The 15,263-nt window shown below is 40.4% G+C and overlaps 2 protein-coding genes across 2 annotated transcripts in view; both read left to right on the top strand.

Annotated features, from left to right (window-relative positions):
* Positions 1–538: 538 nt before the first annotated feature.
* Positions 539–10,592, top strand: LOC101856838 (cofilin). The gene is made up of 2 exons (XM_005107249.3): positions 539–1,070; positions 7,863–10,592. The coding sequence occupies exons 1-2, from the start codon at positions 790–792 to the stop codon at positions 8,014–8,016; spliced, it is 435 nt and encodes a 144-aa protein (XP_005107306.1). The 5' UTR covers positions 539–789; the 3' UTR covers positions 8,017–10,592.
* A 2,418-nt stretch (positions 10,593–13,010) lies between these two features.
* The window catches only part of LOC101859594 (beta-adrenergic receptor kinase 2), a gene marked incomplete at its 3' end in the record, with an annotated part of 12,981 nt that continues 10,728 nt past the window's right edge, over positions 13,011–15,263 (top strand). Inside the window, 1 exon segment of the mRNA XM_013087438.2 lies at positions 13,011–13,422. Within this exon segment, the coding sequence (XP_012942892.1) occupies positions 13,310–13,422 (113 nt within the window).

The raw sequence follows: 15,263 nt of genomic DNA, 5'->3' as shown, positions 1-15,263 counted from the left end.
CCCCCCTCTCCCTTAAAATACCACTAATTCTTATCTCGTCTCCTGCCCCATTCCATCTTTACATCCACGAACAAATCACTTTGTCTTGTTAGTGCCCAGGAGGTGTATCAATATCAAGTAACGTTTTATTTTTTTAAAGATGCGTGCAATGTTATTATTGTCTATAAATAATGCAACTGCCGTCCGCCGCTTTCTTTTCACAAAACATTAGGTGACGTCCACAGAATTCTACACTTAGTGTAGAATTCTGTGGTGACGTCAATAGTATTTAGGATTTAAAACTGCTGCATGCATGCTGTTATTGTAAACTAGCCTACAAGCAGCCTCGTTTTATCTCTTCAAGTTTGGCTTGGGTATCAATTATAGGTTAAAGAGAGTTTCCCTTATGATGGGAACAAAGTGGATGTGCCCAATTAGGCTGGTGACAAAGGACCACAATGACTTCTGGGTGAGTCACAGCCGATGCCCATATATGGTGCTCGCCATTTTCCGCCTGGCACCGCGCAAGGGAGCTCACTCATTCTTGCTCCTAGTTTACACGTACGATAAAGGCGTGTCGAAATCGTTAGGAAAGTCACTTCATTCTTTCTGGCTGGAATTAGTGTTCCGCGTTTGTAAAATCATTCAAAAGCTCTGTGGTATTCATAAGGAATCGTGTTTCCTTAAGGAAATTGCGGAGTACAGTTCCAATACGTTTGTTGTGTGAAGTGATCTTTGCTGTATTGCACAGAGACTTTAGTTCATTCTCCTTTCGTTCTTCTTCACACTGCCTTTGTGAAATTGATCAAGATGGCGTCTGGAGTGAAAGTAGCAGAAGAAACCGTGGAGGCTTACAAAGCCATGAAGCTGCAGAAAACAAACAACAGATATTTAATTATGTCTATTGACTTGGCTGCTGGTCTCATCAAAGTGGTTGCTTCAAAAGAAAAGATGAAGGATGTGGATCAGGAAGCGGAATATAATGATTTCCTCGCCCAGCTACCCTCCGATAGTGGCCGGTACTGCATTGTCGACCTGACCATTCCCCAAAAGAACGGAGCCATGAAAGATATACTGTTCCTGATTACGTGGTAAGTGTAGTTTTGTTTTCAGTATTGTTCAGAGAAAACCAAGGACAATTATTTCACAATATATCCCCCTATCCTTTGAGTTAACAGTATGGATTGAAATTCACCATCCACACCCTTTCATTTTCCATTTTCACAAGAGTAAGACGAGCCCAGCCCCACCCCTCGCCCACAACTACTTTACTACTATAACTAGATCTAGATCTAGATCTAGATTTAGATCTACCTCTAGATCTAGAGAGATTTATTAAAAGTTCTCAAGGCCTAGCCTTGATTTCTACTTGATGATGATGACTTGAACAAATTCAAATGAAAATATGACGAGATCCTAGATCTAGAATCTAGAGGAATCTAGATCTAGATTCTAGCTCTAGATCTAGATCTAGATCTAGATTCTAGATCTAGATCTCATATCTAAATTTAGATTGCCTCTTCTTCCTGGTCTGCAAATTTTTGTTTTCCAATGAACACTCTTGTTCACAAGTTAGTGTGTTACAAATCTACAATTCAAATTTCTGCGACAACACGGAAGACCCTGCTTTCAAAAGGAATAACTCTAGATTTAATATCTAGGCCTATTTGTAGTGAATACAGTGAGACAGCTTAAATTTTCAACTTCAAGTCTTAGATCTTAACCCTATTCCTGCGGGAGCCGGGTTTATGTAGCCCGATAAGCCTATTTCGGCACCTCGCCTGCGTTCTGGTCCCGAGTCAGTGTAGCTCCCTGCTCAGCGCACGCGCAGCGCGCATCCTCTTACGTGTCATTCGGGTCCCGAGTCGGATCCCCATTCACGCAGGTCAAGTGTGTGTGCGTCAGTCTGCTTGAGTTTGTGTGCGTTTGTGGCCTTCTTCTAGAACCACCTGCGTTGGTTCGTAATCGAGGCATACGTCTCATTCAAAACATGCCAAGTTGATAGCTCTAGATGTTCGTCCAATGAAATTATAGAAGAAATTGACCCACTTAGACATGAGGAGCTCGAAAGGATAGTCAGGAAACAAGACTTCCATTTTTCTATACAAAATATTTCAAATGAGCTTGATTTTGTATGAAATGATACTACCTGATAAAAGATGAGCTTGTTTAATAGTTTTGAATACCCTTGTGCAGGTACAAAGAACAATTTGAGTGTAAAACATTCGGAAATTGACCTAAATTATCCCTTTTCGAACCTCAGGTCATTCATAACAACAAGAGCGTCCAGAAAGGTTATTCAAATGGGCGTAACTACTCGTAATGTCTTATCAGCTTGTGAGAGGGGGTTATTCGTGTGTTTGTAACACTTTATAATTATAGAATGCTATGAAGGATAGAGCGTTATTTTCATCATCAGTTAACACACTCCCGCGGTATTCATGGCGAAAACACACGTTTCCCGGCGCGCGCGCTGTACACCAACAGTACACACTGAGTGACCCCGGCGAGTCCGACGTAATCGGTTGCTGATAAGATACGCATCTGGAGCTACACTGACTCGGGACCAGAACGCAGGCGAGGTGCCGAAATAGGCTTATCGGGCTACATAAACCCGGCTCCCGCAGGATGAGGGTTAAATGACAAGGAGTTTTTATTAAATTAATATTATTAGCCTATCGATTTAAAATGTTTTTTGGCATTGTCCGGTTTTGGCACCAAGAGCCAAGAGTTCTGAAATTAAATTATATAACGATACTGATGATATTTTACTCCTTTGAGCCTGAGCTACATTTTTCACCCAACAACCATTGCAGCCTACACTTATTTCATCAATATTTTGAAATGACAACGTCCGGGGGCTTTTACGCAATTTTTTCGGGCCCAATTTGTAATTTAAAAAATCATCTATATATATATATAGCAGTTCGGGAGTGATTGACTTTGTCTACTACTACAGCTAAAAAAGCACTTAATTTATAACTTCACTAAATTTTAAATGAAATGAAACAAGTGGGTCAACTGTTGGTTCGCTGCTTCCGATTGCTTGTAACCGATAAAACACCAGAGATATGGATCGATAAGGAGCATCCCGCAAATACACGGGATCACGCTACTGGGCAGGGGCGCATCTCGTACACACATGGGAATGGGCTCAAGTGAGTTAAGTACTCGGTATCAATGTTTTATCCGAAAAAGAACGAGAGATGTGCTGCTATTTTTCAGCTAAAAAATGAGCAATAATTTCACTTGTTACTAACAAGGGGGGTTTCGAGGGGGGGGGGGGCATTCCCACCTGACCTTATAAAAACCTCTGTATTTAATCATAATTTGTTGCTTCGCAGTTAGCTTTGATATTTTCTCTCGCTCGCTGCGCGTCAAACGTAGTGTCGGCACACGCAGCGAAAAGTAATCATTTCGAACCAGAAGTAATCGGTGGAGCCAAAACCCATACTCCATAGTTATCGTTAGGGCCAAAAACCGAATTTCCCTGTGATTTTAGTCCCCATGTTTGATTTTCGAGGATTTTCAAATTGTGCCAACATTTCATTGAAGAAGCTTATATAAATAAATATGAGTAACAGAAGTTTGGGACTTGCACAGCACTCCGTCATGTACACTGAATTAAGGATTTGTCTGTCTAGAAAATTAGACACTACGATTTTTATTTTTTTTACAATATTCTAGGTGATCAAGAATTGTTGAGTTCCGAAGACTGAACATCTTCATTGAACATTGGGAGCAGAGGTATTGAAAAAAAATGAAAGAAATGTCAGTGTTTGCGTTTCACATGCTACCACTGCAGTTGTTGTCATGTACGAGTCAGCTTCCAGTGTATTTTGAACTTGTTGAGCAATTAGGCATGTGGTGGACTTTGTGGTCAGCATGTCACCGCTGACTGTGGGGAAACTTTGTGCAGAGAACGAACTGCTCTGCACGGTCGGTGTTTGTGGCTAGTTTCAGCGTCTAAGCTCATGTTTGTGAAAAGAAATATATATATGACTGTTATGAAATAAAGGATGCCTGAATGCATGAGAAAACTTGACTGAGAGTAATGAGAATGTCAAATGTTTATGACTGGGACTATGGCATGCTTTGCTTATAAATTGGCCTAACCCTCACAGCCCCATCATCATTGCCTTTTTCACCCTGGATGAGGAATAGGCCACGGACAAACACTCTCCACCTTTCCCTATCCTGGGCTAGTTGCTTGTTGTCACTCCATGTCTTCCCAAGCTTTTCTGTACATCCATTTCCGTGACTCTTCTCTAATTTCCACGTGGTCTTCCTCTTGATCTTTTTCTCTGTGGGTTCCAATCCAGTTCCAATCTCACCCTTTCCTTGTTATGCAGCTGCTTGACTTCCTGAGAGTGTGTCCAATCCATCGCCAACATCTTCTTCCCACCTCATCTCTGACTGGGCTCTGTCTCATTCCTCTTAATACTTCCTCGTTGGTGACCTCGTCTGTCCATCTGATCCTCAGTGACTTCCTGTTCAAGAAACCTCATAGCCCCAGTGGTGTATATTTCCTCCACAAGTTTTCCATCTCTCCTGGCCCAGTGGCTTTAAATATTTCCCTTACAAGGCACCAGCCATCTGACACCCAATCATGCATTTTTTGTTTTAGTAAAAGAGTTTAATAGAGCTTGCGATAGTTAGATGTGTAAGTGCCGAAGGTTAAAGTTGTTACAAGAGAGTAACAAACACAAAAAAGAAGGAGAGGTAAGGCCTTTAGATGTTTGATATATGAGGAGGAAAAGGAGCAAACAACACCAAAGCAACCCCGCCAATCACCCACAGCACATTTTTACCGTTAATCTACCCCAATTGTCTCTAAATGATAGGCAGACACACTTGCCAAAAGGGGATTTAGACAGGAACAGCTCAGCATTTCAACTTCAGACAACACTGCGCAGCAAATCATCAAAAGCAGCAACAAAGAAAATTGGATGAAGAGGTGGTCCTTGGGAAAGAAAGACAGGCAGAGAAATTTTCTATGACTACAACAAAACAAAATTATGATTTTTTCAACAATCTTTGAGAGAGGAAAGAGAAGACTTGTACAGTCTTCCGTCTGAGAGCAGAACAATTGTTACATTCCAATTTTCACTTAAAAACAGAATAAAATCAGAACTTTAATTACTTAAGGATCATTGCAGGCAGCACTATGAGTGACAATGCCATAGCCGCTCCTCCCTCCTCTCCAGGATCCATGAAAGGGTCTGCTTGCTGATCGTACCAGTTATCAGCTGGTTGGATATTCTTCTGGCTTTTCCATGCAGGCTGCTTTCCATTGTGTGTGATGTGGAAAAGAGTGAATGAGTGAACGAGAAAGGGAGTTTGTTCGTCTTCCTAAACACTGTTCAGTCGTTTATCACTGGACATGGACAGACACATAGCTGATCATGTTTGAGCCTTACCACGGTCCGATGTTCTGTCCTCAGAAAAAGGCACATGCCATTACTTTTTCCATTTGACTTATCGAATTCGCGGAGGGCTCGCCTCTTAGATAGCATTACAGTGTTGCAAGGGGTCTTAAAAAACTTTACAATTTCACTTGGCTGATGTGTGGCTGTAAGCTTTTGTTTGGAGGAGACTGTGTGTGGAGGTGGAAAGGCTATGAAGAAGGAATGTTGTACGGTGGAAATTGTTCAAGACCCACTCGTTGTTGCGGAGAAAAGTGGCAGTCTTAGACAGGTGGACATTTTGTACAGTGTCATTGTCATATTTAACACTTTGTGGTCACTCTGCGCAATAATGCGACGGTGAAAATAAAAAATTATCCGTTCTGGTCACTTGGCGCAGTTCTGCGCCATGCCTGAAAAGTCGGTTGCAGTCACTCTCCTGACTGGGTGACCAGATGGGGTATTTTGTACCGCTGGCTGTGTGACTGCTAAGTGTTAAAAAACACAAGGGGGAAAGTGGTTATTTGTTCAGGTGATTGTCTTGGATAGATGCCGGTAAGAACAGGTGTGACTCTAGTTTTAGTTGAGTGCGTGAATGCATGGTGCTGATTGCTTGCTGATTGGCAACTTTAGTATGTCTGTGTGCTACTGTTGTTGTTGTGCTGGAGTCAAGCTAAATGCATCTTGATAGCATTGAATGCTTAAGTGGGCAGTTTGTGTGTGTACATTTTTTTGTATGTGAATTCTTCTGGATATTACATATAAACCACTCTCAGTAAACAGATGTTACTGTACCCTGTTTACAGTGTACACTTTTTGTTGTTTTTTATGTTTTCTTTGAGGCGTTTATTGGGCTTTTTGATCACATACTTCACACACATATATGCATGCACAAACACACACACAAATACCCATTTTTGCTGAGTCGTTGTAATACAGTAGTCTCCGCCTGAGATCCCACCGCTTACGATCCCGGTTCGCTTTTAAGATCCCGTTGTTTTAGGAAAACAGAATTTTTACTATACAAAAGTCACCCCTAAGATCCCGCTCTGATGGTCAACATTCGGCTAAGATCCTGCATTTCAGATCATAATTTGCGAAACAAAAACCTGGGTGGGTACAGCCGATCAACCAAGAGTGAAAAGTTGAGATCAATAAACTGTCCGTTGCGTCAGACAGAGATCAGCCACTCTCGTGAATGTGATCACATACATGTTGTAAAACTCGATGAAGCGATACAATGTTTCTAATTTGTGTGTTCACAACGCAATGGTGTGTAACGACAAAGGCGGTTTTGTGGGGGGGGGGGCTTGGTCAGAGATGGAAAGCTATAAATTTTCGACAGGTAAAGGGGAGGGGCAACTGGATAAGCGTAGATCTTGAGACTCATGATAGGATATTACGTCAAAATGGCACGCCTCATCCCACTATGCACCGTGATAGGTCATCAAGGTTAAAACCACTCTTTGCTCGCCATATGCCATAAACCAACCAAGCGGGCACGTCAGTTCATTGTGGAGTGGAGGGAGACCATTTTACCGATTGTGAGCCTTAACATGGGTCACCATAGATTCTTCCCTGGGTTCGTTGGTTAAGATCCCGGTTCGCCTAAGATCCCGCATTTCCTTGCTCCCGAGCACCGGGTTGTTAGGCGGAGACTACTGTATAATAATCCCTGTCAGTCTCAGCCCTGGTTGGTCCTAATAGGCAGAGTTGGATAAGTTAATTGTGCTAATGAATGGGGTGTAAAAACACCAAGACCTAATTTATTTTTTTTAAAGCAGGCTGCCAGTGATGGTTATAATGCTCTTCCTACGTTACTACATTGTTTAATCTTGGCAGTCATCACAGATTTTTGCGGCTTCTGATGTCTTTTCCAGATTTTTTACTCTTCTAAAAGTGAAATACCTTTTTCTTTTTCGGATCATTACCCTTGACAAATGTAGTTTCTATTTTATCCTTTTTTTTCTTATGCACAGTAGAATTGTAAATGGACTGATTTATCAATGTCATGCTCATAACTGTGCTTGAACTACAAAAGGTAACTGCTTCTTTTTCTTTCCTAATCCTTACTATCGTCATTTTCCTCTACTTCTTTTGTATGTTTGTCATACTCTTGTGACCCGCTGTTTCCGGGGTGCCTTGATAGTCGAAGCAAACATTGTGTGGTTGAGGCTAGAGAGGTGAGCAGAGTAAGTCTGATTCCCTGTAAGGACTTCTCTGTTGACATCCACCCCTTGGCACCGTAATACCGTACTAAGCAGGTGGTTGGTGGGTGCTCTGATGTGGTTTGCTTCATCTTTCCTGTCAAACATCTATCATCCTTATCTTTCCTCCTTCTTTTTTGTGTACGTTACTCTCTTGTAACACATCTATTCTTCGGCACCTATATGACCGTATTGTGTTGCAAGTACTGTAAAACTCTTACCCAAAAATTTTTAAAAACCTTACTAAAACTAAAACTGTCTGTGTGCGCAGGTGTCCCAACGAAGCTACGACGAAGTCCAACATCCTGTACACGACGTCCAAGCGGGAGCTGCTGAACAAGATCCGTGAGGGCATGATCGACCTTCAGGCCAACGACCTCTCGGATCTGCAGTATTGTGAGCTTCTAGTCAGGGGTTGCAAGTAGACCTGCACCGCAAGACAGAGTGACCTGTGCATGGACAAGACAAGGCTTGGCTGCGGGCTGGACTTGAGAACTTTATTTTTCAAAATGACTGAGAACGCTGAACAAGAAGGAAGTTAAAAAAGGGGAAAAGTGTGTTCATTAACTCAACAACTGAGGATGTTTGGATCTCCAGGTTGAACGCGAGGCTTTTGATTTAGAACTACCACAAATTTTATATAATGCATCATTTAGAACAGCTGAGACACTGTTTTGTTTGCCGTTTGGAATTGACTGGAAGTTTGTTTGTCGTTTGTTGTTTTTCTTTTTAATGCATTGGATGTTTTTTTCCTTTGGGGGGGGGGGGGTCAAGATGCAGGAAAACATTACTTTTGATGAGTTTTGTGGGCACTTTATTGAAGCGACAGTTTTTGTGCGTTTTACAGCAACACATGTAAGGAAGAAGTCTTGGTCTCTGTGTGAGTAAATGAGGTCAGAAGTCTGAAAGCCGACTCCTAGGGGAGGCTGGTCGAGGCAACATTTGGCAAAACCAGCACCTTTTTTTAAAATACGGACTACATCTTTTATACAATTGTAAGCTATCACAGAATTATGTCTCTCTGCTTTATTTTCTGTTGAAAATTTTAGTGGCCATGTCAGAATTGTGTCTAGCAAATGTTTATTTATTTTGCACACGGTTTTCTAACTTTGTTTGAAAGTTTTACGAGTTAATTCACACCATAAAGACATTTTTAATGCAGTTTCTCTACGAGTCTGTTGTCAGTAGCCAGTTTGTCTACGAGTCTGTTGTCAGTAGCCAGTTTCTCTACGAGTCTGTTGTCAGTAGCCAAGAATGAAAGGCCCCCTGTTCTGTTTCATTTCCTTCAGCTGATAGTTCTTGATCTCCGTACTTCTTGGGAGGGAGAAAACTAAAAACCAAACATTAACTAAGAAGATAATGTCAAAACCATGTAAGTTACATTGATTAACATTTCTACCTGCGAGCTCTCATTCCTGAATTTGTTACAGTGAACTTTGGGAGGTACAAAAGAATCAAAAGAAAGTTACTTGAGGCTTTTCCGTACCGCACAGCGCGCGTGTGGTTGACAAAAGTTCTTTCTCTCTGTGCACAGCTCTGCTGGTGTTACTTAGTGCTCACTCATGTATATTGTGACACTACCGTTTGTCGGCACGTCGAGATCTCTATTTTTGTGTGGATCGGTACGTAAAAACACCTACTTGAAAAAAGAGAAAGAAAAGAAAGATCTATATATTTACTGAATGGAGTAACATTCACATTTTTGGAAACCACTTTTTTTATAAAACAAATTTTGCACAGTTGTCATTCATAATAATTGTTTGTGTCTCATTATAGACAGGGGAAAATGGTGCTTTAATTTCAGTAACTTGTTTTAGCCTTTTAAACTTTTTATCATATAAAGTGAATTGTAGTCTTTGGAGTTGATGAAGCCAAAGAATTTACCAAGAGCGCTTTCATTGGCTTCTTTTTTACCTGTCCTTCACATGAAATGTAGAGCTGTAGTATTTTTATACATATTATAATTCCTTTTGCCACTTTTATATTCAAGCCAGCGAGGGGCACGTGGATTCTGCTTGTGTGGGTGATGAGTGCTGTGTGTGTTTACTGGATTATTTTTTTTGCATAAATAAACCACATACAGTGTGGTGTACTCCAATCCTTTGGTCTCAGATCTCCTCATCCTTGAGCTGGGGCTCGTGAAGTTACACAAGAAATTGCTCAATGGGTACCCCGTCTGTTCTTGCCGCTTTTTTTTTTTTTTCCACCCTGCCCCCCTTCTTGCATGCCTCTGTATCTCCCCATCCTCTTCACCTTTTTGGGGAGGAGGAGGAGGGGAGTGCTCATCACACTTGTCCATGATCACATGCGTCGGTTCAGCCTCTCTGAAGAAACAGTTCAAATAGTCCCTGTGCCCCTTTCACTACAAAGTTAACACCACAAGCTGTAGAAACCCTCATTATATATATCCTTTTGACAAGCCATGTTAAGAATATATTCAAGTCTTGAAAGTGGTGGGGTCAGAATCCCGCCTCCTAAATTATATTTTAAATGTGTCGATGGGGGAGTAAAAACGACTTTCTTTCTCTAGCAGAATGTGGATTGTGCTACAGATGGCGCATGTCGTGTAGACTTTAAACTTTTCCCCTTTTTTGGGGGGATATTCATGGTAGTACATTACAGCACAGGTTGATGGAGTCAGTGGTTGGCTTCACACTGTCATGCTGGTGACTAAAGGGTATTTTTTTGTTCCACACACTTTTCTGTATAAATTTACATTGGCGATCTTGTCATAAGCTTGCACCCATTCTAATATTTTTATACACCTATCACGAAATTTAAAAAACAAACAGAAACCATTGCCAGCATCATCAGAATTTTTAAAAGGCAATTTTTTAACTTACTTTAAAATGTGCTGGGTATTACATTGGGGTGATTCTTCAGTTAAATAATTGTATTCATCCCCTTTGTTTCCCATCCTTCGTGTAAATATGCGGGCTGATCTGAGTCATTACTTGTGCTCTTGTAAATTTTTTCACAGTCTGTTCATATCCACGCGAGAAAAAAAATTTTTTTTGCATATATTTGTAGGCGTTGGATGGAAGGAAGAGAGAATTAACTGACTGTTTCTATTGAAACGAAACAAGAAAATGGAGGTGGCCAAAGCAAATGTCCAAGGAACATTGTACATACTCTGAGAAGACTCCTGCACAGCTGTTGTGCTCATCTGATTGTTTGCTTTTTTTATTTTATGTGTGGATAAAAAGTGTTTGCTTGCATGGGATTTCCGTTTCTCATTTTGTTTTAAAGGGTTTGTTGTTTGTTTTATTGGTTGTTATTTTTTTTAATGTTTTTTTTTTAGTCTTATCCATGACACCTTTATCAAAAGATTGTTGTTGGAAACGTAAGGATTGTGTTATTCTGGTTGCAGGGCGCGGAGTGTGAGTTTTGCTACATTCTGTTTGACAAGGGTTTTGTTGAGCAATTCGTCTGGCCAGCTGGAATTTCACGAGTGCATTAAAAAAACTTTTTGTTATTAGTTAATAAGTCACTTTGTGTGTCGTGCAATGTGTTATTGTTATAACAATAATAATAAGGGTGTGCAACTTTTCTTTTGTTCTGATCGTTAGGGACAGGATGAGGACTTTTGATTTTTATGTCGGGTAGAGGTTTCACTTCGCCCTTTTGGTCAACCCTTTTCCGAGACTGGGAATCTTTTGGAAAATGTATTTTTCGTCATATATTACACACACCCCCCTCCCCAAACTTACCTCTTGTAAAATTAATATGTACCTCTGTACTGAACCAAAACTACAGGGGCCGACAGAGTTGAAAAAAACAGGTCGTGCATCATGAATCCAAGGATGATCTTTAACATCCAGTGAGGAAAAAGTTATAGAATAGACCTGGCCAAGGGAGTTAATTGTGTATAAACTGCCATGTTCCAATACTCCCAATGACTTACCTCCCTTACTTGGAGTGATTGTGTAAGAACTGTGGACGTTGCAAGTTACAGAGTTAGGTTGTTCTAGTAACTTATACTGAGCGTTGTTTTTGTGTAACTCGTGCTACCTGTTACCAAGCCAACTTACATTTTTATTTGTCATAGAGACATACTAACTAACCAAGTATATACAAGGTTTATACTACACCAAGTCCCTGTTTAGAGTGATGCCTTTTGTAATCCACCTATGTAGGTCCCCCCCCCCTCCCTACTATCATGTGTGTAACTTTGTGATCTGTACACCACATCTTCTCAGAGACACTATCAATCATGGTCATTGTTATTTTAATTACTGAGTAGGATTTTTTCCCCCCACATTTGTTGCTTGAGCATCGATCTGAGTCTATCTACTAATGATATCCGATTTTATACTCTCAAATTTTTTTGTCTGGATCTGCGTCTGAGTCTTTGATTCGTTTATATTCCGCTTGTTCCTGATTTGCTGTGTGATCTTTTTACCTTGCTCTATGGATCTGTTGTTTGGTTTTTTTCCTCCTTATGCACATCATCTGGGTTTTTTTTTTTTTAATTCAGCTTGTTTGTTTCTGTCACTTTCATTTTATTTCTCTATAATTTATTGGCTAAAACTTTAAGAAAATATACTGTACTGCATGTTTCTAAACGTTTTCTAGTGTGACTTCTGTAGCTAATTTTTCCTACTTTATTTGACCAGTGGTCACTCATCCAGACCTGCCAAGTACTCCCGATGCAATAAGAGCCCTAAAACACCTACTTGAAAAAAGAGAAAGGGTGAAGTGTGGGGGGGTGGGGGGGGGGGGGGGGGGGGGGTCCTAAAACCGATATCGTTATCTTATGCTAGACTAGCCTATAAAATAATGTAATAATTTCTTCAGTTTCAAATGCCACCAGGGCCCAGGCGAGTAGATAGTTGGTCATAATATGAAGGCAAACACAATTGCTTATGAACTGTGATTAATTATCTTCAGTTTTCATAAATACAACGTATAATTGAGTGTCTTATTTGTTTGGTAGGCCTATCTCGATCTGCTGCAGAACACACGTATGCAAATCACTTGTCCTGATTGTTTATTCAATGACCCCTGACCTTTCAGAAGCAAAAAATAATATGGATTGGAACTCTTCTTCCATTATTTCACAACAACTGGTTGTGCCCTTGCAAGAGCAGTAGATAAAAAAGAACCATTAATGTAATGTTTTTTATTGTCAAACAAAAATGCTGAAAGTTGGTGCAGAAGGCTACAATTCTGTAGTAAAATATTTTTGTGGTGATTTTAGACTTGGATTTACTACAAATATTTACTTGGAAGACCTACCATAGCTACCAAACTGTTGCGTAGAGATGCATTGTAATGCGTCTGATGCGGTTTACCTAATATTTTTCTGAGTACTCTGAAGAAGTTACAAACAATTGGAAGGATTACAGTTTTTTAACGATTTTCTTGCATACATGTATCGAAATACAGGCAAAAAAGTTTAGAATATCGATCGCGATTGAGCGATACAATGGTGGCTGCACATCATGTTCCAACCCACATTTCCCATACGCCTTTGCAAGACAACTAATTAATATTTACATATTGTGTGTTCACTGTGTTCAACGTGAAAACTGGCCGAACTTTCATTGGATTACTGGATACTACTTCTTCTCCTGAGAGTGTTTTGATACCTTGTTTTTATCACCCACTTTTCAAGATGAGCAAGCGTTAGGATATCTTGATGTCAAAACCTCACTGAAAGCAAACCACACATATTTTGGGAGCTGGACTGCTTGATCTCAAGCCAAGTCATTGAAAATGGCGGATCTTGAGGCAGTTCTAGCCGACGTTAGCTATCTCATGGCTATGGAGAAGAGCAAATCTACTCCTGCCGCGAGAGCTAGCAAAAAAATTGTTTTGCCTGATCCAAGGTATGTGGGTCTCCGGTCATTTACAAACAGGTTTTGTCTGCAAAAATTTCTGGTGCTCAAAGTAGGTCACCGTCTAGCACCACAATCCTGTGCGAAACAACCAGATGCCTCCGTACTCAACTGTACTGTAATGAGCAAAGGGTCGCTGGTCTCTATTTTAAAAAAATATTTGTTTTGATTTTGTTTTGCCGACAGTACCTGTCCTTGGGTCACAATCTAGGATTACTCACACTTCCCTAACCCTCCCTGTCATATTCTGATATATAATTGTTGTTTTATTGCAGGAAAATCAGTGAATGAGGACACTTTTTCAGCTTTTTGTAGACCACTCAATCAATCAGTACTCACTCTGACACTCACTCTTTGCTCTGCTGGACTGGCACAGATTTGGGAAGGGAGAAATTGCAGTTTTTGCGTACTTTGAACCAAGTTGTTGTAATTCAAAATGTCAATTTCTTTCTATGGAGATTAATTTTAAGTAGGCTGCATTTTGTGTCTTATTATGTTATAGCAGACAAGTATTATTTTGATTTTGATTGATTATTTGTGCAGGGTTGCAATGATTATATAATGTTCTGTGATGTCTTTCTTGACACATGAAGGAGACTTTTAAGATTCTTTGGCCAAATGGACTAGAGGTAGAAGCTGCTGTTTTGAAAGGTAGAAAGAGGAAGAAGGGCAGAGGAAGACAGAACAACATGCACATATGGCCCATACAACTTTACAATAATAACCCAGTCAGTTAGGCTAGAAATACAGAGCTGATCAAGAAGACAGACATCAGGAAGGAATGGTGGGTTCCCATGAGCGCCAATGTCTGCTCCAGACAAATAAGAATTTGAGAGTAGGCTAATTTATTGGGGCAAGACTTAGGTGGGGTTTATTTTTCTTCTAAAGTTTGATTGAAGGCTGAAGGCACATTTTGTCCCTCCAAAACCTACCTGGATGATTGGTTTCAACACATCTTGTGACATTACATTGTCGTGGCGTATTTGATTTAACAACCTGCCCCCTGTACTGTTTGGTGTGTGCTGTACTGTACCACTGTACAGGCCCAAGCCATATTTGGATTATGGAGAGGACTTCCATAACGAGTGACCACTAGGCTATGTGAGACAGAGTAGAATTTAGGGTAGGTTTTGGGTTAGGGTTAGGTCTCTTCTTTATTGTAGTGTTTGTTGGGGTGGTCGCTCGTTTTGGAAGTCCTTCTGAACTATGTATGAACAAGAGAGAGATGTTTAAGTAAAAGTATGCTTGCATGTTTTCCCTAGCCTGCTTGAAGTTGAGCGGACCTCTGACTGACAGGGTGCTATCCGATTGCCTAAGTGGCGTAACGGCATTCAACAGAGCGTTTTGTATTGGTGATGTTTTAGAGGAAATAGTTAACACTTTGTGGTCACTTGGCGCAATAATGTGACAGTGAAAATGGTCCATTCTGGTCACCTGGCGCATTTTTACGCCAGGTCCGAATTTTGTGTACTGCTGACTGAGTGACTGCAAGCTGTGATGCTGAACATTACGATGTAACATACAATGAACAAACAAGTTTAATAATGGGAGAGACGATTAAGAAAATGAAATTGATGAAAAATTCAGGTTCGTCAGGACGTACAGAATATATGGAGAGAAAGATTTTAAAAATTATTTAAAATGCAACAATTACAATTATTTATCCATTTCTCTATTAACTCACTTCAGCCTGAGCTATTTTTCACCCAACAACCATTGCCGGCTGACACTTTGGGGGTACATCTCAAAGAAAAAGAAAACTGCGTCTTATTTGTCCAAATAGTTTTTATTTTATCAATATTTTGAAATGGGATTTTTTTTAGGGGGAGGGG

The sequence above is a fragment of the Aplysia californica genome, unplaced genomic scaffold (assembly GCF_000002075.1).
Source record: "Aplysia californica isolate F4 #8 unplaced genomic scaffold, AplCal3.0 scaffold00588, whole genome shotgun sequence".
Classification (NCBI taxonomy): Eukaryota; Metazoa; Mollusca; class Gastropoda; order Aplysiida; family Aplysiidae; genus Aplysia; species Aplysia californica.
Note: the sequence above shows the minus strand (reverse complement) of the source record. Positions and strands in the feature narration are given on the sequence as shown.